The 25,589-nt window shown below is 38.1% G+C and overlaps 2 protein-coding genes across 2 annotated transcripts; both read left to right on the top strand.

The window, feature by feature from the left end:
* Nucleotides 1-4,616: 4,616 nt before the first annotated feature.
* LOC141495501 (olfactory receptor 2C1-like) lies at nucleotides 4,617-5,534 on the top strand. The gene has a single exon (XM_074196887.1). It carries the CDS (start codon nucleotides 4,617-4,619, stop codon nucleotides 5,532-5,534), a length of 918 nt encoding a protein of 305 aa, XP_074052988.1.
* Nucleotides 5,535-23,954: 18,420 nt separating this feature from the next.
* LOC141496444 (olfactory receptor 2C1-like) lies at nucleotides 23,955-24,893 on the top strand. The gene has a single exon (XM_074198980.1). The coding sequence runs from the start codon at nucleotides 23,955-23,957 to the stop codon at nucleotides 24,891-24,893; it is 939 nt and encodes a 312-aa protein (XP_074055081.1).
* The last annotated feature ends 696 nt before the right edge of the window (nucleotides 24,894-25,589 follow it).

Below are 25,589 nucleotides of genomic sequence, written 5' to 3'. Positions count from 1 at the left end.
GCCTCGTAACCCCAAGAATCACCCAGCCGTGTGACATGCAAGCCACCCGATCCCCACTGCTCTGCAAAAACCAAAAAAAAGAAAGAAAAAAAAAAAGACCCAAAATAAAATAAAATAGTAATAATAGTAGGGGTGGCTGGGTGGCAGACAGAGCATTGGCCCTTGAGCCAGGAGCACCTGGGTCCAAATCCGGCCCCAGACACCCAAAGATCACCCTGCTATGTGGCCCCAGGCAGGCCATCCAGCCCCACTTGCCCTGCACCCTCCCCCAAATAATAACAACAAAAAATGTGCTTCAGTCTTTGTTCCAACACCAACAACTCTGTCATGGGTAGATCTCATTCTTTATGATAAGTCCATCACAAAAGTTATTTCCATATTTTTCCACCTTTGCCATTGCTGATCGCAACTCCCTCCTTTCTTATTTCTCCACTACCGTGTACTCTATTTTCTCTCTCCTTTCACTATGACTCTGCTGTAGGGTCACTGAGTGGTGCAGCAGACAGATCCCTGGTCCTGGGGCCAAGAAGCCCTGAGCCCCCATACCACCCCTTAGGCCCAGAATCCACCTGGCCCTGTGGTCCTGGGCAGGCCTTCCATTCCCAGCCCCTTGCAAGAAATAAGAAAGAAAATGTGTTATATCTGACCACTCTGCCCCCATGGTCCATCCTATCCTCCTTCATTCACATCCCCACTGCTTCCCCCTGTTCCCCCCTCTCTCCTTCTTACTCCAGATGCCTATATCCCATTGAGTATATTTGCTGTTTACTCTCCTAGCCATCTCTGATGAGAGCAAAGATTCCCTCATTCCCCCTTGCCTCCCCGCTTCCATATCATTGCAATAGCTCATTGTAATAAAAAAAAATCTTATGTGAAATATCTTGGACTATTCCCCCTCTCCTTTTTCTTTCTCCCATTCCATTTCCCTTTTTTTTATTGACTCCATTTTTACACCATATTTTATCTTCGAATTCAGCTTTCTCCTGTGCTTCAACTATAAAAGCTCCCTCTACCTGCTCTATTAACTGAGAAGGTTCATGTGAGTATCATCAGTGTCATTTTTCTATGCAGGAATATATGCAGTTCATCCTCATTAAGTCCCTCATATTTCCCCCCTCTCCTCCAATCTCCATGCTTCACCTGAGTCCTATATCTGAAGATCAAACCTTCTGTTCAGCTCTGGCCATTCCAAAAGGAACATTTGAAATTCCCCTGGTTCATTGAAAGTCCATCTTTTTCCCTGGAAGAGGACATTCAGCCTTGCTGGGTAGTTCATTCTTGGCTGCATTCTAAGCTCTCTTGCCTTCCGGTATATTGTATTCCAAGCCCTACAAGCTTCCAATGTAGATGCTGCTAAGTCCTGTGTGATCCTGACTGCAGCTCCACGACATTTGAACTGTGTCCTTCTGCCTGCTTGTAATATTTTCTCTTTGACTTGGGAGTTCTGGAACTTGGCTATAATATTCCTAGGGGTTGGTTTTTTTGGGATCTCTTTCTCTGGGGGATCGGTGGATTCTCTCCATTTCTATTTTGCCCTCTGCTTCTCAAATATCAGGGCAATTTTCCTGTAGTAATTCTTTGAAAATGATGTCAAGGCTCTTTTCCTGATCATGACTTTCAGGTATTCCAATAATTTTTAAATTATCTTTCCTAAGTCTGTTTTCCATATCAGTTGTTTTTTCAATGAGATATTTCCCATTTTCTTCTAATTTTTCATTTTATTGGTTTTGAAGTATTGATTCCTGATTTCTGTTAAATTCATCAATCTCCCTGAATTCTATTCTTTGTCTGAAGGATTTGTTCTCCTCAGAGAGTTTTCTTATCTCTTTTTCCATCTGGCCCATTTTGCTTTTTAAAGCATATTCCCCTCAATAACTTTTTGAACTGTCTTATCCATTTGACCTAAGCTGGTTTTTAGCATGCTATTTTCTTCAGCATTTTTTTGGATTTCCTTGACTAAGCTGCTGACTTCATTTTCATGTTTTTCCTGCATCTCTCTCCTTTCTTTTCCCAGTTTTTCTTCCAACTCCCTCAATTGATTTTCAAAGTCTTTTTTGAGCTCTGTCATAGCCTGAGCCCAATTTCTGTTTTTCTTGGAGTCTTTAGATGCAGGAGCTTGTGCTTCCTCATCTTCAGACTATTTTGGTCCTTCTTGGGCTCATTTGCAAAATATTTCTCAATAGTCTTCTTTTTGTTTCTCTGCTTGCTCATTTTCCCAGCCTGGGCCTGGTTTGGGGTGTTTCTTGAACTTTTGGGACCCTCCCACAAGGGTCTCAGTGTGTGAGGCTCTGTCCTCCCTCTTGGTCTGTGAATGACCATAAGCACCTCCCTCTGCCACGGGGCTGAGGTGGAGGGGGCCCTGCTGTTCTATGGGGGAGCCTAGACTGCTATCAGGATCTGAGTGTGGTCAGAGCCCCAGAGTCCTGTTCCAGGGGCAGAGGACAGAGCTCTGCAGTCTCTCTTCACTCCCCTCCCTCAGCTCAATGGGCTCATGCCCTGGGGGCTCCTGCTTACCAGCTCAGCCTGCTTCTGTTTCCTGGATCAGGGCTGAGGAAAGATGATGCTGCTCTCTGTGTGCCCCGAGGGCTGGGCTCCACGTGCTCGCTCTGGCAGAGGTCCCCCGCTGTTCCCCCACTTTGTGCCGGGTGCTCCTCGGGGTGCAGCGCAGGAGACTCCCCTGCTGCTGTGAGCTGAGACTCCCAGCGCCCTGGGGCTGCCTCCGGGAGGCTGAGGTTCTTTGGCTCTGGCGGGCCACCCCTCTGGTGGGCAGCCTCTCCAATCCCCGGGAGCAGAGCCTTTCTGCTCTTTTCCAGGTTACCTTGAGTAGGAGAACTGCCTCACTGGGACCCTTTGTGGGTTCTGTCTCTCGAAAGTTTAGTTAGAATCCTTAGCTGATGAATTTTATCAGAGAGCTCCTAAGACTGCATCCCTTCTTGTCGCCATCTTGGCTCCACCCCTAAACTTACCTCTTTCAAATTTCAAAACCTGATCCTCAATTCAAATCCTCTAAGAATGAGTGGAGAGTTTATATTCTTGTTACATTACATCAAAAATCTTTATGACTTTTTACAAGGTACAGATTTATTCCTTCTCACCATTACAATTTGTGATTCATTTAGTTTCTATATTCCAAAATTATATAACATTTGATCCCTAGATTTTCTCATCTATAAAATAAAACATTTTAGGGATATGTTGGAGTCAGCTCTAATCAGCTCTCACAGTTGATCATTAAACTTTCAGGGCAATATTTACACTTGAGAAATAAGTAATACTACAAATCAGGGCTTGATGTATTTTTCTGATACTCATCTATATTTAAAAAGTAATGGAAAATATTAGTGATGCAGCTTCAACTTATACCTGACCTTCATTTTTGGAGAGTTTGCTGTTAAATATTTACCAGTGTACCCTGGTTGAACCAAATGATCTCAATGGTCCTTTCTAGTTCTAACATTCAAGGTTCTAAGTTACCTTCTTGTCTTCTAGTAGTAAAAGTCTATATTCTGAAGTCCTTTCCAATCTCAATCCATCAGCAAGTGTGTAATAGTATAATACAATTTTAAACTAATGAACATATTTTCCGTTGTTTAGGTCACATAAAAAATATTTATTTGATTATACATGTAAGGAAGGTGACAAGTAAATTACCTGATCTGTAAGGAGTGGAGTATTAAATTATCTCTACCAAGACAGAGGAGCAGGGTAATGCAAAGGAGAAAACAATCCAAAACTCCATCAGGGATCTAGAGTGTAGTAACTATATATTAATCTAATATAAATTGTCTAAAGATATATAATATTTATTTTACATTATTTCATTTCCAAATCATATATTGGTTGAGTTAATATTAAAACTTGTTTGTATTTATGAATTATAAAATATCAGGAAGAAAGAAAAACTATATCTCTCTACATTTGGATATATATATATATATATATATATATATATTTTAAATGATTCCTTTTCTATCTTGTGTTATTGAAACTAATATTATAGTGAGGTTTCACTTAAAGATTTAAAATGTGACCCTTAACTCTGATACTGGACAACTGCAATTATTAGGAAGCTTTTCAGTAAGTTGATCTTCAAACTAAATCTCTGTAACTTCCTTGCTTTTCCTTTTGGGTCCAAGTAAAACAAGTCAAAACCATTTTCCATCTGATATTCCTATCACAATTTTAAGAAAACTTTCATAGCAATCTCTACCCATGTCTGCTCAACTAAGGTTACATATTCCCAATTTTTTCACCCAATCCTCATTCAGCATAGTTTTGAGTCCCCTCATCATCTTGGTTGTTCTCCAGATTGACCTGATAATTCATGATTGCTCTTCTTGTAAAGTTTCCTGTGCATTTGGGAATTCTTGGAAGTTACCATTTTGGTAACTGTAAAGATAGATCTGGAAATGATTAAACCAAATTAGTAGATAGCCCTTTAGCCAGGAGACTCATGAAATACTCTTTAATATTTTCTATCTTTCTTTTATTTCTTAACTCGTCTTTCTTGAAGATTTCACTTTGAGGAAACGAATCTTGATCAACAGTTTACACTCTCATTTTAAGACTCTCCTGACAGTTTTCTCTCTTCTTCAGGGGCTAGAAGGTGGCCAGTGATGAAAGGAGCCAACAATCACTCCTTTAAAGGTTTCATCCTGATGGGTGTCTCTGACCATCCTCAGCTGGAGAAGATCTTTTTCGTTGTTATCCTGTTCTCCTACCTGATGACCTTGGTGGGCAACTTGACCATTATCCTAATATCACGCCTGGATGCCCGGCTTCACACACCCATGTATTTTTTCCTCAGTAACCTCTCCTCCCTTGACCTTGCCTTTACTACAAGTTCGGTCCCTCAGATGCTGTTGAATCTGTGGGGCCCAGACAAAACCATCAGCTACAGTGGCTGCATAACCCAGCTATACATCTTCCTCTGGCTGGGTGGCACTGAAGACATCCTATTGGTTGTGATGGCATTTGATCGTTATGTAGCTGTCTGCCAGCCCCTGCACTACATGACCATCATGCACCCTCGGCTTTGCTGGCAGCTAACTGCTATTGCCTGGGTAGGAGGCCTAGGAAACTCTCTAATTCAGTCAACATTCACTGTGCAGCTCCCACTGTGTGGACACCAGAAAGTTGACAATTTTCTCTGTGAAGTGCCAGCTCTAATCAAGATAGCCTGTGTTGACACAAGCCTCAATGAGGCTGTACTCAAAGGTATCTGTACTTTCTTCACTGTAGTGCCCCTGAGCATCATCCTCATCTCCTATGGTTACATTGTCCGGGCTGTGTTGAAGATTCAATCAGGCGAAGGTCGGCGTAAAGCCTTCAACACTTGTGGCTCCCATTTGATAGTAGTATTCCTCTTCTATGGGTCACCCATTTATGCCTACCTGCTGCCAGCCAAGAGTAGTTCCCAAGACCGGGGCAAATTCATTTCTCTGTTTTACTCAGTAGTTACACCGATGGTGAATCCCCTAATCTACACTCTGAGGAACAAGGAGGTAAAGGGGGCATTAAGGAAGTTGTTGTGAGAATGGGCTGCTACTCTGTTTCTCTGTCTCTCTGTCTCACTCAGTCTCTCTCTCTCTCTCTCTCTCTCTCTCTCTCTCTCTCTCTCTCTCTCTCTCTCTCTCTCTTTCTCTCTCCCTCATCAGATGTACATTAATATAACTGATCCTGATTTGCAGTAAGCTAAAACCTTTCCAACAATCAAGAGCAGTTGGAATATGGTACTATTATTTGATAAGTTTTCCACTTAATCAAGAAAAATATGTGCTAGGGAATAGATTATAAGGGCAGATGCATCCAGTTCTCAGAGGTTATTGATCTAATATAGATCGAATTTCCATTACTGTCTCTATCCCAACTCATATTAATGTTTATTATTATTCATATCTGAAATGAGATATTGTATATAAAATGCTTTGTAAATCTTATATTGCTATATAAATATTGGCTATTCATGTTTTTATTTTTTAGAAGGGAATGGAGCTAATGACTTGCCCAAAGTAACACAGCTAGGTAATTATTAAGTGTCTGACTTTGGATTTGAACTCAGGTGCTCCTGACTCCAGGGCTGGTGATCTATCCTCTATACCACCTAGCTGCCCTATTAGCTATTTGCTAATATTACACAGAAATTTTTTGTTTCTGTTTACTTTTCAAAGTGCTTTCATTCTCATTATCTTGCTTGATTTGGTTCAATACTGAAAAAGATTATTTCATAGATGTCAAAACCTCCTTCCATATATAGATAACCCTTCATTGTCTTTTGCTAGACAATCTTCCTCAGGTATTGTATCTAAAAAAAAATGAAATTTTTCACCTGGTGGGCAGTCTTTAGGTGATGAAGCTCTCTGCAATTAATTAGACTGGTTTCTGGATGACTTTCACCAAACCTGCTCTTGATGTCTTTTCACACATGCTTAGTAGGATCTACCTCCTGCAGTTTTTGTTCTGTTGTCACAGCCTTTGGGAACACAGGCCTATTTCCCCAGCCATATGAGGCTTTAAATTAGAGATTTCATGAAGGATGAGTATAATTATTCCCATTGGTCATATGTAGAACATTTGCCTATATGTTTGAAATCACATGATGCTTATATACAGCTCCACTTCATTTGTCAACTAATCTATTTAGTGCATTATCTTCATATCTCTCTCTTTCCTCTCTCTTCTCCCTTTCACTTTTGTACTAAATCTTTCCTTGAAATGCATGTAACTTTTTTTTTAATCTTCTAAGGCAGTAGGGTTAAGTGACTCAGCAAAATCACACAGCTAATTAGTAAGTGTCTGAGGCTGGATTTGAACTTAGATCCTCCTGAGTCCAGGGCTGGTGCTCCATCCACTGTGCCACCCAGCTGCCCCTCATGTAATTTTAAATGATAAATAAGGGAAGAGGCAGCTGGGTGGCACAGTGGACAATTTCTGGAGTCAGGAGGGCTTGGGTTCTAATCTGAATATAGATACTCCATACTTACTAGCCAGACAAGTCAGATAATCCTGATTGAACACCCCCAATAGATAAACAGGGAGGGATTGTTTACTCCTCTATTCCAAAGAAACCAATGTCCTTTAATAAAGAGATGAACTTGCTACATATTTTTCGATGTCCTCATACCTGAAAGTTATAGCTATCAGTTGCCATCGGCCTCCATCTCCTGATCTGGTTAATGAGTCACTCACCTGTATAAGATTTTTCCAAACAACAGAAAAGGCAAACAAAGTTTATTTTGTTGTTTTGATTTTTTTTTTTTTTTAGGTCTTGGGTGCATTCTCCTCTTCTTTAACATCTAGAGCTTCTCATAAGTAGTTACTGGAACTCATTGTTAAACTGATATTTGCCACAACATAACTTAGTAGTATGCTATAGTCTGAGAACCACAGTGCTAATATGTATATTTGCAAATCTAACTGGAATTGCAAAAGAAAACTTAGCCAATGTACTCTCTCCTCAGATAAGCAACTCAAGTCAGAATTAAATTTTCTTACTGGCTACAGAATCAGAGAAAAGCATTTTCAATGGGATTTTAGGGATAATTTTTTCAATATTGTTATTGAGTTTTATGAATTCCCTCATCATTCCTATAACATCTATATTTTCCAAGGGCCCATTTTCATTTAGCTAATAAGAGGCATCCTGTCCTTCAAAGTATGTTTGAGGGATAATAACATATTTCTCCCTCCTAAATTCTCCCTTTCTGTATTTCCACACTATTCCCATTCTGTATTCTCATCCAACTCTTTTGATCACATTATTCTAACTAATTATAGTTGTCATTCAATTGCAAATATGCTTTACAAGTCCAGTTTGTCCTCCTACTTCTTAACAAAATTGATTTATTAGTCTTAGACATAACCCTTTTCCTCAGAATTTCTCCCTTTCTCCTCTCCCTATGAATCTTCCCATGTAAGAAACAACAATCCAGCATAAACAGCATTATCTAGTCACCACAAGTGAGACTAAGTCCAACATTTCATACCTATTTCCAGAGAAAAAAAGGGTGATGGTGTCTTCCTGCTGTTTTTTTCCCAGATTCTTCCACTGATTTTCATCAATTCCATTAATTTAATTTGTATAGAACCTTAAAGTTCAATTATAAGTTTGATCACATTACAACCTTGGCTTTTGTTACTTTCTATCTAAATCAGTTCTTCACTTTAAAATCTAATCACTATTCATGGACTGATCATTATTTCCACCTCTCTGTGACCTTCATATATCCCATCTTGATAGAAGAGAATTCAGTTAATCAGAAATTAGGGTAAAAAGTGGAAAAGGAAGGCTGAAGACCAAGAGGGCATACAAAGCAATGATAAAGGTTCAAAATGGAAAATTGAGAACTTAGATATAAGTGACTAAAGGGGAATGAAATGATTTTAATTATCTTAAAGTTCTAGACTGTTTAATGGTTAATACACAAGATAAAAGATTTTCCATGGTAAGGACTTATAGTTTAGCTACATAGAATTACTGACCCCCAATTCAACACTGATGAACCGGAAGCGGGGATGAGCAGGATTGATCCTATGCATATATGTAAAACACCTTGAGTATTTAAAAGGACAGCTGAACGTCCTTGACTGGCCCTGGGGAGACTCTCAAGGTCCTTCTTAACTGACATTGCCTAACTCTTCAGGAACTAGCCTTTCCTGAATGTAAACAGCATATTTCTTGGGGTTTGGGGAGGGGTGGCTCCCTCCTTGGACAACTAGGAAAATTTGGTTTTATTCCACAAAAAAATTGGCAAGAAGCCTTGTTAAGACCTAATTAGACCTTAGCCTGATAGGAGTCTCACCCATGGAGAGGATGCTCTGCCTGGGACTTTCCCAATCAGGACTCTGGAGGCTATACCCCAGGACTCCCCAGTCACTGCTGATTCAGATGTTGAAGCTCCCCCAATTCAGTGATGTTTTCTCTTCATATTTATGTTTATGTAGGTTTTGCTTTCCTTTTTTTAAAATTAGGACTTATTCTTTTTGCTGTAAAATTGATTTACTTCTACCTGTCTTATAATGACTTTATTAAATATGCATTCTTTTTAGTTTGTAAATGTGTCATTTTGTAGGAGCGAATTGAAACTAAGACGCATTAATCAAACACCTGTCTGTCTAAATATTGCCAGATATTAACATAGAGGGTGTGCATCTGAACTGAGGTGGAGCACTTGGTCATCTAAGTCAAAAGGAAGAAAGAGTGTTGACTATGGAAGATATTTTACTTGGTTATATGTAGGAAGGAAAACAACAGGGAAGATCCTCTCATTTCAGCAAAGTAGGAAATTACAGAATGTTGCACCGAACTCCTTTAATGACTGACATGTCAATGCACAAGCGCTGTGTTCTTACATGGCACTTCACCTCTCTGGGTCTCATTTTCCTTTTCTGTAAAGTCATCCATAACATTTTATGTTCTAAATTCTCTCCCATGGCTGGCAGTTTATACTAAAATTTTGTAGGTGGCAAAGCTAGTACTGTCTCAATTTGGTCATTTCACTGTATCTGACACAGTTCTCCCTTCCCTAGAAAAGAGATTCCTCTTTTTTTCCCTTTTATTAAAGATTTTGAGTTTTACAATTTTACCCTCAATTTCACTTCCCTCCCCCACCCCACCCCCACAGAAAGCAATTTGTCAATCTTTACTTTGTTTTCATATTGTACACTGATCCAAATTGAGTGTGATGAGAGAGAAATCATATTCCCTAAGGAAGAAACAAAAGGTATAAGAGATAACAAGATCAGACAATAAGGTATCTGTTTTTTTTATTCCTAAAGGGAATAATCCTTGAACTTTGTCCAAACTCCATGGCTCTTTCTCTGGATACAGATGGTATTCTCCATGGCAGACAGCCCCAAATTGCCCCTGATTGTTGCACTGATGGAAGAAGGAAGTCCATCAAGGTTGATCATCGCCCCCATGTTACTGTTAGGGTATATAGTGTTTCCCTGGTTCTACTCATCTCACTCTGCAGCAGTTCATGCAAATCCCTCCAGGCTTCCCTGAATTTCCATCCCTCCTGGTTTCTAATAGAACAACAGTGTTTCATGATGTACATATACAACAGTTTGCAAAGCCATTCCTCAATTGAAGGACATTTACTTGATTTCCAATTCTTTGCCACCACAAACAGGGCTGCTATGAATATTTTTGTAGAGATTCCTCTTTTTAATGAAGGAGATTCTCTTTAAGAATATGTGTCTAGGAAAGTTCACAAAGGATAGAATTTGCATTGTCCTCTTTCTTGAGAATCTTGACTAATAGTCTGCACCTATTGAATAATGCCCATTATCTGCAGAATTTTTCCTCAAATATGCTTTTCCTCAAATCCTTTTATCCTCTACATGAATTGGGTTTTATTAAGTTCTTCATTCCATAGAACCAGTCTTCTAACATATCCATAACATTAGGCACACAGTCACACATTACTTGCTAGGGGAAGTAGCTCAATATTCAATATTCAATATTCCTACTAAGAAATATGTAGTTATACAAGATCCCATGAAACTGAGGACAGTGGTTCACTTTTGAGGGATATTTTTATTTCTCTTGCCTTCTATGCCCTGTCCTGTAAACGTAAGAAAACTTGTGTTAGAATATTGTTCAAGAAAGCTCTCTGGTCAGCTTGTAAAGTTACAGGGTGATAAAATTTTGATTGGGATTTTCATCAGATCCCATCAGCTGGAGATGAATTGATTGACTCAGTCTTTTGTGGGTCAAAGCCACTCCTTTGCAGGAGGACTTAATTATTTTCCATTATTTTTCATTAATCTTTTTATTTATCTGTTTTTCCAACAACATGCAACAATAGTTTTCATCAATTACTTTTTTTTTCAGGTTTTTGAATTTTACATTTTTCTCCCTTCTTCCCTTCCCTCCTTCCTTCCCCCTGACAGAAAGCAACCTAATACAGACCCTAAATGTGTAATTATGCAAAACATAGTTTCATATTAATATTTATGTGTAAGAATGATCGAATCCAAACAGAAGGGAAAAAACATTAGAGAGAAAAAAAATACATAATAATCTTTAGTAAGCTTTGGTCTGCATTCAAAGTTCACTCTGGATATGGATGATATATTCCATCACAAATCTTTTAGTATTGTTTTTGATTACTGTACTAATAAAATGAACAAGTTCATCATAGTTGAGTATCACCCAATATTGCTATTAGCATGTATAATGTCCTGGTTTGGCTCATTTCACTCACCTTTAGTTCATAAAAGTCCTTCCACGCTTTTCTGAAGTCCTGTCCCTCATCATTTCTTATAGAACAATAGTGATCCTTCACATATATATTACTCAATTTGTTCAGTCATTCTCGAATTGATTTGCACCCCCTCAGTTTCCAATTCTCTGCCACCAAGCCGCTATGAATATTTTTATAGATATGGATTTTTTACACTTTTGGGGATCTCTTTGGAATACAGACCCAGTAGTGGTATTGTTGGATCAAAAGTTTTACACAGTTTTATTTGAACAGAATTCCAACTTGCTCTCCAGAAAGGCTGGATCAATATACAACCCACCAATGCATTAGTGTTGAGTCCCAGTTCTGGACTCCCTCAATCTTCCCCAGGCAAGTATTGGAGGGGTGGGATACAAGTATTACAAAGGAGACAAGTACTCCATCAAGATCTCCAAGTTCTACAAGTGCCCCATTTATTTATCAAAACACCAATGCTTAACTACCTTTCCAATCTCTAATCCACTCCCACTCCCATGGCACTTAGTAAAATAAAGTTCTGATGCTCAAAGTTATCAGGTGATGATAATTTACAGTAATGCCACACACAACTGTCCCTAACACTTTAGTATCCTGGTTTTCCCACATCCCCTCCAACAGCGATCATCTTCTTTTTGGGTCCTATTAGCCAGTCTGTTAAGTATGAGGTGGTACCTCAGAATTATTTTAATTTTCATTTCCCTTCTCACTAATAATTTAGAACAATTTTTCATATGACTATAGATAGCTTTAATTTTTTCATCTAAGAATTGCCTTTCCATATCCTTTGACCTTTTTATCAATTGGGGAATGTGTAGCTGGACCTATTAAGAAAGGGAGTCAGTCCTTATTGCTCTTTTTCTTTCACTTTTCAGAAATATCCAGACCTGATCAGAGACCTGAGAGCAGATTTTATCACAATTTTTATCAGAATGACTATCACTGTACCATTTGTTCACAAACAATAGCAACCAGTAACAATAATAAAATACCAAGAGTCCAAGTTTCTAAATCCAGCCCTGGAGAGGTAGGAGCACAAACTAAAGCCCTAGAAAACACATGGCCAAATAATGGAATTTCCTGAATTTTAGGATTCCCAGCTTCCTGGAAAAAGAAAAGGATTCTTAAGAAGTGTCAGTCTACAGGTTGCCTCAGTAGCAACCCTTAATTTGATCATTCAGGATCTAGACTTCTATCAAGAGAAGGGGGAGTTTTGGGGCAATACTGACTCCTTTGAATGGATGGATATAAGCCCATATCCAAAGAGCTGCAAAGGAAATAAAGTCACAAAACAGGTGCCAAAGATCTGGATTTTGTCATTACTATGAGTTATTTGGTGAATGCAAATCCTATCTGAAAGTGTTGCTCTTCTAGCAACTCCAAGTACATTTTACCTTCCAGGGGGAGTCCAAACCTTCATTTGGTGACATGAATCTAAAGAACCACCTAAGATACTGGGACACAATAGGAAACACTGGAAAGGTGGGAGAATATCAATCATTTGCTATTTATTGCAAATCCTTTTTGTATTTTATGTAAGGTGAAATAAAGTTTGTTCTAGATCTCAAAAATATGTCATTACCTTGAATGATTAAATAGGAACTATAGAAACCTATGTGTGAATTATATTTGAGCTATATTTGGAGATTTTTTACACTTTTTTTCATACCCAGAGCTCCCTCTGGGTAGGAGGAAAACAAATCCAAGAAATATTATAGTTTTCAAAAAGACCTCAAGACTGAAAAAAATTTGTTATTCCAAAGCAAAGGAAACTAGGGTCACAGGTTATATAGTTGAGTATGTAAAGTAAGCTGCCACTCTTAACTCTTTGCCAACTTTTCCTATTGGAATTTCCATTGCTCCCAAGAGGTATAGTTCTATTATTCTGTTGTAACTTCTTCTGAAGTCAATGCTGCTTCCGCTGTACCAAGTATTTCCTAAGGTGCCTGCTAGTTCCAACATACTGAAGGGTGTGTACTCACCATGTATGTTATGTCTAGTCACCTGGATTGTCTAAATGCAGCTCATAGAAGGGATTGCCTTCTACCTCTGGAATCTGGTTCACTCTTCTTCAAGGAGTGGACTCTTCTCATGTGGTAAAGCACTTAGTGTTGATGCTATTCCATTAAAGATTTAGAAGATACGGGGTCTACTGCTCATCTAAACACTGACTGAAATTTTCCGGGTTATATGACAAAAAGAGTTTGCTTCCTCAGGAATTGAAGCATACATCCATTGTCCATTTCTATGGAAAAGAAAAAGAAAATAGGTGGTCTTGGGACCACATGGTGGAGGAGAGAAGGGCAATCAATCAGTCATTGACTGCAAAATGCTTGCCAGGATACTTCTTAATAGGCCAATCCTGTACCTGGAAGATGGTCATCTACTCAAGAGGCAGTGTGGCTTCAGAATAGGCAAAGAATTGGTCAATATAACAATTACTATCTGAAAACTCCAGGAGAAATACCAATGATAGAACAGAGGTTTATGCACATTTGTCAGTATGTCTACCCTAGCAGTGTATCTGCATCAATATGACTACCCTAGCAGTATATCTTCATCAAAGAAGGCATTGTGCTCTACGAGTAAACTGGAAGATGAAGACAAAGATGTTTGTCCTTTTTTCTTGAAGAAGAACATGACATCAGGAAGTTAATGCCATGACAAGCACATGTATTGAATTTGAGTGAAGGAGGACTATACTAAATCACCATTCTTATTTTATTCTCCAGAGCCATCTAGATCCAATGGCCAGCTAAGATCAGGAATATTGGAGATGGTCCTGGATTTCAAGCAAAGAGAGTTAAGTGACTTGCCCAAGGTCAAACAGCTAATAATTATCTAGTGTCTGAAACTGTATTTGAACTCTTGTCCTCCTGACTCCAAGGCCAGTGCTCTATCCTCTTCTCCATCTATCTGAAATGTGAGCAACTAGGAGCAAAGTTGAACTGTAGTAGCTCAAAAGAAACATGAGATACACAAATTTAGAGTTATGTCCTTTCCAAATGTTCATGTGAACTATCTGTGGCAAACCTATGGTAGAGTCTTCAAAACTTATATTGATCTCATCAGACCCATAGGATAGAAAAGAAAATCGTTCCCTTCATCCTCTAGTATAACTACACAAGATCTCCTCCCTAACACTCTCAACTCAAACTATTCTGAGTTTAGATTACCTCATGCACCTATTTGTTCCTTTTGTTCAGTCATGTCTGATCCTTTGTGACTCTATTTTGAGGTTTTCTTGGGAAAGATACTGGAGTGGTTTGCCATATGCTTCTTCAACTTATTTTTCAGATAAAGCAAGTGAGGCAGGCAGGTCAAAGGGCTTGCCCAATTAGTGTCTGAGGCCAGATTTGAATTCAGGAAGATGAGTCTTCCTGACTCCAGACCCAGCACTCTATCTACTGTGCCACCCAGCTGAACTGGGCAGTGGTAAATTTATAAGAGCTCCTAGACTCAGCCATGGAGAGGAAGTGACAGAGAAATAGTGTAGTTACCTAAGCTATCAATCATATGGCCCCAGGAAACCTTATGGGCAACTTGTAGGAGTTTCTGAAGTGTGTTCTATATATTCCAAATGTAGGACTTTTATCATCTCTAATCTCAACTTCTGAAGAAATACAGCATCCTTGTCTGAGTATCTAGCACGTGGTCCCAGAGTCTAAGGAGCAATAAAAAGCTGATCTAGGGGTGGCTAGGTGGTGTAGTGGATAAAGTAAAAGCCCTGAAGTCAGGAGTACCTGGGTTCAAATCCGGTCTCAGACACTTAATAATTACCTAGCTGTGTGGCCTTGGGCAAGCCACTTAACCCCATTTGCCTTGCAAAAACCTAAAAAAAAAGCTGATCTGTAATACAAAGAAGGCAGCTAGTTGGTTCACTGGATAGAGTGCCAGAAGATTTCTCTTTATTCAGTTCAAATCTGGTTTCTGACAATAGTGGCTGAAAGACTCTGTATAAGTTACTTTAAGTCTTTGACTCAATTTTCTTATCTGTAAAATGAACTACAGAATGAAATGCCAAACTACTCCAGTGTCTTTGCTAAGAAAACCCCAAATGGGATCCCAAAGAGTTGGCCACAACTGGGAAACAACATAATACTAACATAATACAAAAGAGTGCGTGTGTTTTGTTGCCCATAGAAATGAAAACAGTGGCCTCTCTAGAAATCTCAAGTGTTTTTCCTTCCCAAGGCTAGGACCATAAAGCTAGAGTACTAGTTGTGTTCATTGGCTAGAGACAGGACTCACCAGAATGTTGACAGGTTTCCCCTCTAGCATCTCCAGTTTGTTTCTTTCTAAGGGGAATTCAAACCACACAATGTCATTATAAATCCAGAAGAATGTAAAAGTCCATGTGGGGTGAATAGGAGAATCATATTTATTGTGTACTACTCCTAATTCTTTATATCTTCTTTCTATGGAGTGAAATTAAAGTGATCCTGTATCTAATATGCATTTTTACTGCTTAGACATGAGTTATTTTCAGATAATTTTTGAGGGAATGAGTGAAAAATAAGCCAAAAAAATAATTTTTGTGAAGTCCCAATGATTGAACCTAGTCTATGTCACTTTAGAACAATGGGTGCTGAGCCATGTAGAAATAAGTATAATGTGAGACATCACAGAAAGTGCAAAGTGGGACACCAGATAACAGGCCTTGAAGTATTGGAGTAAGAGGCAAGTTACTTGTGTTTGGGGAATCAGGAAAGGAAGACTTCATCAAGGTAGCCATAGATTTGGATCTTGGAAAGGGAAGGGATTTCAAATGGGTATGCATAGAGAAGTCCATTATGAGAACTCGCATGGATTGTTAGCCAAGGTATGGAGATAGCAGAGAACTGAATGAGAGTTTGGAATAGATAGTAGTGTAGTTTTATGGAAACAGAGTTAATAAGGGTGAGTAGTGAGCTAGAAATGGGAAGACAGATAGAACTAGACCGTGAAGGACCTTGAGTGCTAGAATAAGGTGTTTTTACTTTATCCAATGGGCAAAGAATGGCTATTGAAGGTTTTTTGTGTAGAAGAATGATAGAAGTAAGACATTAGAAACATTTTTAGACAACTATGAAAATAGATTAGAGATGCTGTAGACTAGAGTCTAGGAGACTAGGTAAGAAGCTGTTTAAAAAGTACAGTTGAGACATAATGGGCTTTTGAGTTATGAAAATGGTATTTTGAGTTGAAAGGCTGAAATATTGGAAGGTTTAAATTGAGAGATTTTGTCAAATGATTGGATGACTTGGTTTTATTTGCTGCTTTATTGGGGGGAATGGGGCAGGGAATGAGGTGAAGTGACTTGTCCAAGGTCACACAGCTAGTAATTATCAAGTGACTCAGGCTGGACTTCAATTCAGGTCCTCCTGATTCCAAGGCATATGTAAATAATTGGATGTTCTGGTCAGGGAAAGCAAAACACCAAAGTGTGGGTGACAATGGTGCCAAATTAGAAAGTGAGATTTTAGCAGTGGGGGCAGGATTTTGGGGGAAATTAATGATTCAGTTTTGGATGTGTTGAATTTGAAGTTAGAATGACATGACTTGACTGAACTGTTGGAACAGTCAATAATCAGTCTCATTGCTTCAGGTCTTAGCCTTCTCTGCATCATTTTTTTTTGCTTAGCAAAATGCTTGGAAAATAATAGTTCCATAATAATTGCTTGTTGTTTCTACTGAAGTCAAGAGTGGTCCTTGGCTCTTCCATTGCTCTCTCTCCTACTATACTATTCAAAAGAAGCATGCCCTCCTTGAATAAACATAGATGATGCTAGTGACGCAACATTACTGGAATATATTCTTTGGATTACTTTTTCTAATATAAGTGTTCCATATTTTTATAAATGTCATAACAAGAAAACATGTAGTAATGCAGAAGAAGGCGTAAACAAAGGTGATGGCTTTGTGAGTGGAGAGAAGATGTATACTAGAAATGTTGTGAAAGTAGAAATGACAGTCACAGTTCACAGGCGGATCTGTGAATGGATACAACCATTGTGTAAAGCAATTTGGAATCACAGACAAAAAGTTATTAAGTGTCATGTGGCCTTTGACTCAATTAAATGTGCCCTTTGACTCCTAAATTTTACCCAAAAGAAATCACAAAAAGCTAATAGGTTTGTTATGGACAATAATATTTACAGTAGATACTTTGGTATCTTAAAGCTAGAAATCAAAAGGTCGCTTACTAATTGAGGAATAGTTGAAAAGCTGTAGTATATGAATGTGATGGAGTACTCTTGTGCTGTAGAAATGAAAAAAAAAGATGTTTTCAAGAAAAACCATATCAACTGATGCAGAATAAAAAAATTGTACTATAAAAAAAGACATTTTTGAAGACATAAAAATCCTTAACATATACTAAACTGATAATGTATAGCAAAATCAGGAGAACAATTTATATTATGAAAATAAAATTGTAAAAAAAAAACCTTTGACAGCTGTAGGAATTATGATCAATACAATGATCATTCATGATTCCAGAAAATTGATGATAACTCATGCTGTTCATTAGAGAGATTTAGGTTACAGATATAGATTTCCTGCTTTTTTGATTGTCTAGTCTTAAGAAACTGATAGAGAAGCTATTAATGCAGATTAAATGTGGTTTGTTTGGTTTTTTTTGCTAGGCAATGGGGTTAAGGAACCTGCCCAAGATCACACAGCTAAGTAAGTATTAAGTGACTGAAGTCAAATTTGAACTCAGGACCTCCTGACTCCTGAGCCAGTGCTCTATCCACTGTGCTACCTAGCAGTCCCTGTAGATTAAATTTTAAAGTATATGGCATGTGCATTTTATTCCAGAGAGTCAGTTAAACATTTACCAGCATACCACTACTTAGGGGACATAAGGCAGAAATAGAGGATGTTGTTTCAGAGATCATTGTTATATAAGTAGAACAATGTAAGTGATCGTAAGGTCAAGAGTTGTGTGACTCTGGACAAGTAAATTATTTCTGATTTGTGCCTCAGTTTCCTCATCTGGCACACAAAATAAATAATTCCTACCCCACTTACCTGACAACAATATTTTTAGGACCAAATAAAATAGTGCATATGAAAGCAAATTTTTCAAGTATGAAGAATTAAACAAATGTAATTATTTTAAGGTATTATAATAATAGACAAAATTGAGATTGGGAAGAAAAAGTATTATTAGTAGTGGGGAGGAAATTTAGGAGATGGACTGTTCCTGCTCTTTGGGAACACGTTTTTTTTTCCTGAATTCTGGCTACTTTAGTACTTATTACTAATTGGCTGGGGAGGACCTTGATTCTCCCATGGGCTATTGCAGAATCAGCAACTGAGCCAAATCTGGAAACAACCAACATCCTTAGAGGACCAGGTATTGCCCCATTTTTAAAAACTGGCAGCCCCAAGCCAGGACTTGGAAGAAGGACTCTACAAGTAGTCTATATCTTGCTCTCCAACAGATCTATATCCCTTGCCCCTTGCCCTCCAGATATTACCTGGTGAGTACAGGTGTGCAAAAGGGGTGCTTGGGGGACTCTTTCATTTCCTCCTGTAAGAATTCTCACTCATTCTATTCTGTAATGACTAAGACCTTTCTTCTATGAAACAGATGCTTGGTTATAGAACCTATCCATCCAATCCGCAGGTCTGGAGATTAATATTGTTAATTAATATGATTGTTTATAGGGCCTGGTTTGTTTGGGTTTTTTTTTTTTTGAGATGGTTGCTTTCCTTGTATTCCAAGCATCCACCAACTAATATGCCTAGTACCTAGTAGGCAATCAGCAAATAATGGTTGACTGACTGACTCTAGAACAGGGCTTCTTAATCTAGGATACATAGACTCCCCCATCTCCCCACCAAAAATCTGTGGATATCTGTTGATTGATTTCAGATGTTCCATAAATTTGGATAGAAGAAAAACATATTTTCATAGCCTTTGGTTTCCTTTGTTGTTGGTGGTGGTGGTCAGTCATTTTAGTCATGTTCAACTCTCTGTGACCCCATTTGGAGTTTTTTTGACAATGATATTGGAGAAGCTTACATTTCCTTTTCCAATTCATTTTATAGACGAGGAAACTGAGAAAGAGAGCTTAAATCACTTGCTCAGGGTCTCACAAATAATACATGTTTGAGGTCGTATTTGACCTCAGGTTCTCTTGATTCCAAGGCAGTTAGTTTGTGCAGTGGATGGAGGGCTCCATTCCTGAAGTCAGGAATGTTGGTGAGAAAACCTTATGCTGAATTGCAACAATTAGCCCTTAGTGGAAGCAGGAAAAAAATTGCTTTCTTCCAGGTAGCATCTAATAGGGGACTCAAAAGGTTCACACTTCCCAAAAATATATCCTCTACTAGCAAAGAAGTATCCCAGAAAGAGCATTAAAACAGGAGTCAGGAGATCTGGCTTCTGCAATCAAACTTTCCCAGCAGCTCTGTGAGCTGGGCAAATCACTTCCCTTTTCCTCATTTGGTAGCTAAAGGGATCAGACTAGGCAATTTCTAAAACCCTTTCCATTTCCAACATTCAGTATCTATAGTCAATCTTTTAAATTAATATATCAAGGACATGAAATTGTGTCTTAAAATGCAACTGTTACCTTGGAGGAAGGTAACAGTAACCCAACAACACATACATTTAGAACTGAAAGGGTGATCATTTCATCTAAACTCCTTATTTTTTTCACATGAATAAATTGAGTCCCAGAGAAGTTAAGTGATTGCCCAAGGTTGCAGAGTGAGATTTTGACCCTTTCAGTCCAAATTCAATTCTTTTTTCTTTCCCACAGAAATATGGTATAATCAAAAGCCAAAATGTTGGGAATCAGGAAATGTGGGTTTTGGTCTTCCAAAGGGGTTTCTCACCTCCTATGAAGTAGGTGTCAGGAATTAAAATTCTCAATTAAGTAAACAAATATATAGAGAGGTGAAGTGACCTGCCCGAAGGTGCAGAAAAGTGAAGAGCTAGCTAGTGATGCCTCTTGAGGCAAAGTCCTGCTCCTTCTTATGTGGATGCATCTCTCAACTTAGGGAGAATCATAACTCAGACTATTAAAGGAAGGCTCCATATTAGAACCAGCTATGTCAGAGCTGGAAGGAATCTTGAGGTCATAGAACACAGAGTGGTTGAGCTGGAAGCGACTCTTCAAATGGTCTTCTATTCCAACCTCTTTGTTTGAACGCCACTCCCATTAGTCCCAATTTGGCAGGATTCATTCCAGTTTGTAAATAAGAAAAAGCAATGTCATGAAGGAGAGAAGCCTAGAAGGAAGGGCAGAGGATGGATAGGAAACCTGAGGAAGGGGTAAGGGAAAGCAAGAAACCATTTATCACAGGGTGATTCAGATAGCTCAGCTTCCCCATTTCATTCTAGGCATTCAATGACTGGGAGTGTTTGAAGATTGGATAATTTGAAGATGAAAGGGGGAAGAATGAGATGCATCAAAAATTCAGGAAAAGTCCCAAAGCCATGCTATGCTTCTGAGTATGACTGATGGATTTTTTTGTCCTTGGAGAAGCTGAGGTAGAGAGTAAAAGAAATGGACTGAGAAAAACATATTATTGATCTCCAGGTCAGGTCCATTCTGAAATCAAAGATTCTACAATTCCAGTATAGGAAGGAAGAAATGGGCAAATAGAAAAGAAGAAAGGAGAGGCAGAGAAAGAAAATAATGGAGGAAGAAATGGAGACTAAATGATGACCTTTGAGGATTGCGGTTAGTGATCCAGGAGGAAAAATGGGTAAGAAATGATTTGGTAAATACCATTAAGCATATTTCACTCACCTACTATTATTTATCTTATCTCCACAAAGGAAAAAAACAACGTTAAAATCTTTGATATGAAGCAGGTTAATAAAAAGTCATTCCTAAATGCTGCCTAATAGCAAAGACTAAACTAGTTAAACTCAAGTATTTGTACTTTGAGGAAAAGCTAAATGACGGGAGATATTCATTTAGAGTAGAGAAAAGTCACTAGATTTAGAGTCAAAGGAAATATTTAAATCACGATTTCACTGTCTCTCTTGCTTTCTCCACTTCTGCAAAATGAAGGAGTTAGATTTTATCTCCAATTCTTTGTTCCAGCTCAAAAGGGAAAAGAGGAACAACAAAAATGATAGATGTTCCTGAGCTGGGTACATTCCAATAGGAGAGGAAACATTAGCATGTGGAGTGGCACAGAAGTCATAGAATTTCAGAAATCCTTCTCTGGTAGGAAGGAGGATTGAGACATCATCTAGTTCATCTCCTTGTGTCCTGACAGAGAAAGGTCTCAATCACCCATGACAATTGTATATCTCCTTTCTTCCTGAATCTCACCAATTGCTTCTATCACCTTTATAGGAATCAGTTTCTCCTACTTCTTTCTATATCTATGTCTTCTGTTTTTATATCACTTTCATTTCCAAAGTGATCCCTCCTCCTCCTATAGAATCGGCTATCCCTTCTAACAGATATGCTGGAGATATTCAGTTCATAAGATTTATAGATTTAAAGTTAGTTATACTCTTCATTTTACAAGTGAGGAAACTGAGACCAAGAGGAGTTGTGACTTGCTCAAGGTCACACAGGTGTAAATTGTAAAGTCAGGATTTGAATTCCTCTGACTGTAATTAGAGATAATTCATTTTCCATGGTACCGCACCTCATTTAATTTGAACCAAGTTTGGTCTTCTTGACATAGAGAAAAGGCTCAATATCTTTCTATTAGAAGCCCTTCACAGTGACAATATTGGATTAAATGTGCATCTAAGTATTTTTTCTTCAATCTAAGCAACCCCAGATTTTGTACTTGGATGAAATCCAACTCCTTCATTTTAGAGAGATGAAGAAATAAAGAGCTAGAGAGACTGTGATTTGAATATTTCCTTTCACTCTAAATTTATTGATTTTTCTATTCTACTATTCTACATCCTTCATCCAAAGTACATGTACACTATCTTTTTGATTACTTGTTACTTAACCCTTTCAAAATGATGTAGAAAAAGTGTTGAAGGTGCATACATTCTTCATATAGTCCAGTTTTCCTAAATGAGTCAATATGACTCTGAAATTATTAATATATCGAAAAACTGATTTATAATTAACTGATCCTCAGAAAATATCATCTATTTACTTTAAAATTACCTCTTTCAAATTTCAAAACCTGATCCTCAATTCAGATACTCTGAAATTGAGTGGGAGTTGATGTTAATGTTACATAACATTAAAAAATCTCTATGACTTTAAGAAGGTACAGATTTCTTTCTTTTCAGCTTTACATTCTGAGATTCATTTTATTTCTCTATTCCAAAATTATATAACCTTTGGTACCCTAGGCTTCCTCATCTATAAAGTAAAACATTTCAGGGATATGCTGGAGTTAGCTCTAATCAGTTCTCAGAGTTGGGCATTAAACTTTCGGGGTAATATTTACACCTGAGAAATAAGTAATGTTAGAAATCAGGCTCGATGTATTGTTTTGTTAATCACCTAGAATTAAGAAAGAAATGGAAAATATTAACGATGCAGATTAAGCCTAAATATATCCTTCATTGTTGGAGAGTTTGCTGTTAAATATTTACCATCATATCCTGTTTGGACCATATGATCTCAAAGGTCCTTTCTAATTCTAACATTCAAGGTTCTATGCTATTCAGTATTCTGAAGTCCCTTGCACATCTCAATCTGTGTATGAGTCTTTAACAATAGAATACAATCCTAAACTAATGAACATATTTTCCATTGTTTATGTCACATAAAAATACTCATTTCATTATACATGTAAGAAAGAGAAGTAAATTATCTGAATTGTAAGGAATACATTAAATTATCTGTACCAAGACAGAGGAGCAGGCAGTACAGAGAAACCAAACCAGAAAATAATCCAAAACCCCATTGAGGATGTAGAGTGTAGCATCTCTATATTAATCTAAATTATCTAAATATATATATATATAATATTTATTTTATATTATTTCCTTTCCTAATCATATATTTATTGAGTTAATATTAAAACTTGTTTGTATGTATGAATCATACAATATCAGGAATAAAGAGAAACTATAACATCTCTCTATGTATAGATAAATATGTACGTATAAATTTTAAATCCTTTTCTATCTTGTGTCACTTAGACTAATATAAAAGTGTGGTTTCAATTAAAGAATTAAAATGTGACTCTCAATTCTGATACTGGAGAACTCCAATTATTAGGAAGCTTTTCAGTAAGTTGAATTTAAATCTAGATCAGTATAACTTCCTAGTTTTGCCTTTTGAGTCCAAACAAGTCGAATGCCTTTTCCATCTGATACTCCTAACACAATTTTAAGGTGACTATCATAGCAATCTCAACTCATGTCTTCTCCACTAAGATTACATATCCTCAATTCTTTCACCCAAACCTCATTCAGCTTGGTTTTGAGTCTCCTCACCATCATTGTGGTTGTCCAAATTCACCTGATAATTCATGATTGCTTTTCTTGTAAAGTTTCCTGCTCATTTGGGAATTCTTGGAGGTTGAGGTTTTAGTAACTGTAAAGATAGACCTGGAAATGATAGACCCAAACTACTAGATAACCCTGGAGCTAGGAGAGTCATGAAATAAACTTTTATCCTTCATATCTTTCTTTTTTTCCCCATCTTGCATTATGTTTCCTTAAGATTTGATGTTGACGAAATGAATCTTTTCCAACAGTTTACACTCTCATTTTATGACTTTGCTGAGAGTTTTCTCAAAATAGTGACTTTTCTCTCTTTCTTAGGAGACAGAAGGTGGCTAGTGATGAGTGAAGCCGACAACAACTCCTTTAAAGGTTTCATCCTGATGGGTGTCTCTGACCATCCCAAGCTGGAGATGATCTTTTTTTTTGTTATCCTGTTCTTCTACCTGTTGACCTTGGTGGGCAACTTGACAATTATCCTAATATCACGCCTGGATGCCCGGCTTCACACACCCATGTATTTTTTCCTCAGTAACCTCTCCTCCCTTGACCTTGCCTTTACTACAAGTTCAGTCCCTCAGATGCTGTTGAATCTGTGGGGCCCAGACAAAACCATCAGCTACAGTGGCTGCATAACCCAGCTATATGTCTTCCTCTGGCTGGGTGCCACTGAAGGCATCCTATTGGTTGTGATGGCATTTGATCGTTATGTAGCTGTCTGCCGGCCCCTGCACTACATGACCATCATGCACCCTCGGCTTTGCTGGCAGCTAGCTGCCATTGCCTGGCTAGGAGGCCTAGGAAACTCCCTAATTCAGTCAACATTCACTGTGCAGCTCCCACTGTGTGGACACCAGAAAGTTGACAATTTTCTCTGTGAAGTGCCAGCTCTAATCAAGATAGCCTGTGGTGACACAACCCTCAATGAGGCTGTACTCAATGGTGTCTGTGCCTTTTTCACTGCAGTACCCCTGAGTATCATCCTCATTTCCTATGGTTTCATTGCTCAGGCTGTCCTAAAGAATCGCTCAACTGATGGTTGGCAAAAAGCCTTCAAAACTTGTGGCTCCCATTTGATAGTAGTATTCCTCTTCTATATCTCAGCCATTTATGCCTACCTGCTGCCAGCCAAGAGTAGTTCCCAAGACCGGGGCAAATTCATTTCTCTGTTTTATTCAGTAGTTACACCGATGGTGAATCCCCTAATCTACACTCTGAGGAACAAGGAGGTAAAGGGGGCGTTAAGGAGGTTCTTGGGAAAAAGGAGGGAGGAACAATGAGGGAAGGTGAGAATGGGCCACTCTCCTCTGTCTGTCTGTCTGTCTGTCTGTCTGTCTGTCTGTCTGTCTCTCTCTCTCTCTCTCTCTCTCTCTCACACACACACACACACACACACACACAAATACACACATCGGTTATACATTAATATAACTGATGCAGATTTCCACATAAGGTACCTTTGGGTTAAAATCCTTCCCAACAACCCTAAGGAGTTAGAATATGGTTACTATTTTTTGCTGATTTTTCCATTTAGTGAAGAAAACCATGTTCTCGGGTCCAGATTATAACGGCAGATGCTTCCAGGTCTCAGAAATTATTGATCTATATCTATATGTAGAGCTAATATAGATCTAATTTTCATTATTTTCTCTATCCCAACTCATATTATTTTTTATCATTATTATTCTCTCAAATGAGATAATTTACATAAAATTATTTACAAACCTTATAGTGCTATAAAAGTATTAGCTCGTTATTAATATTTCATAGAAATATTAAATATTAAAAGTGCTTTCATTTTCATTTTCTTTCTTGATTTGGTTCAATCCTGAAAAAAAGATGACTTTATAGATCACAAAACCTCCTTCCGTATTCCTTGGCCTTTATTTTTTTTAGGGTTTTGCAAGGCAATGGGGTTAAGTGGCTTTCCCAAGGCCATACAGCTAGGTAATTATTGAGTTTCTGAGGTCAGATTT

The sequence above is a fragment of the Macrotis lagotis genome, chromosome 8 (genome assembly GCF_037893015.1).
Source record: "Macrotis lagotis isolate mMagLag1 chromosome 8, bilby.v1.9.chrom.fasta, whole genome shotgun sequence".
In the NCBI taxonomy this organism is placed as follows: domain Eukaryota; kingdom Metazoa; phylum Chordata; class Mammalia; order Peramelemorphia; family Peramelidae; genus Macrotis; species Macrotis lagotis.
This window is presented reverse-complemented; position numbering and strand designations above follow the sequence as displayed.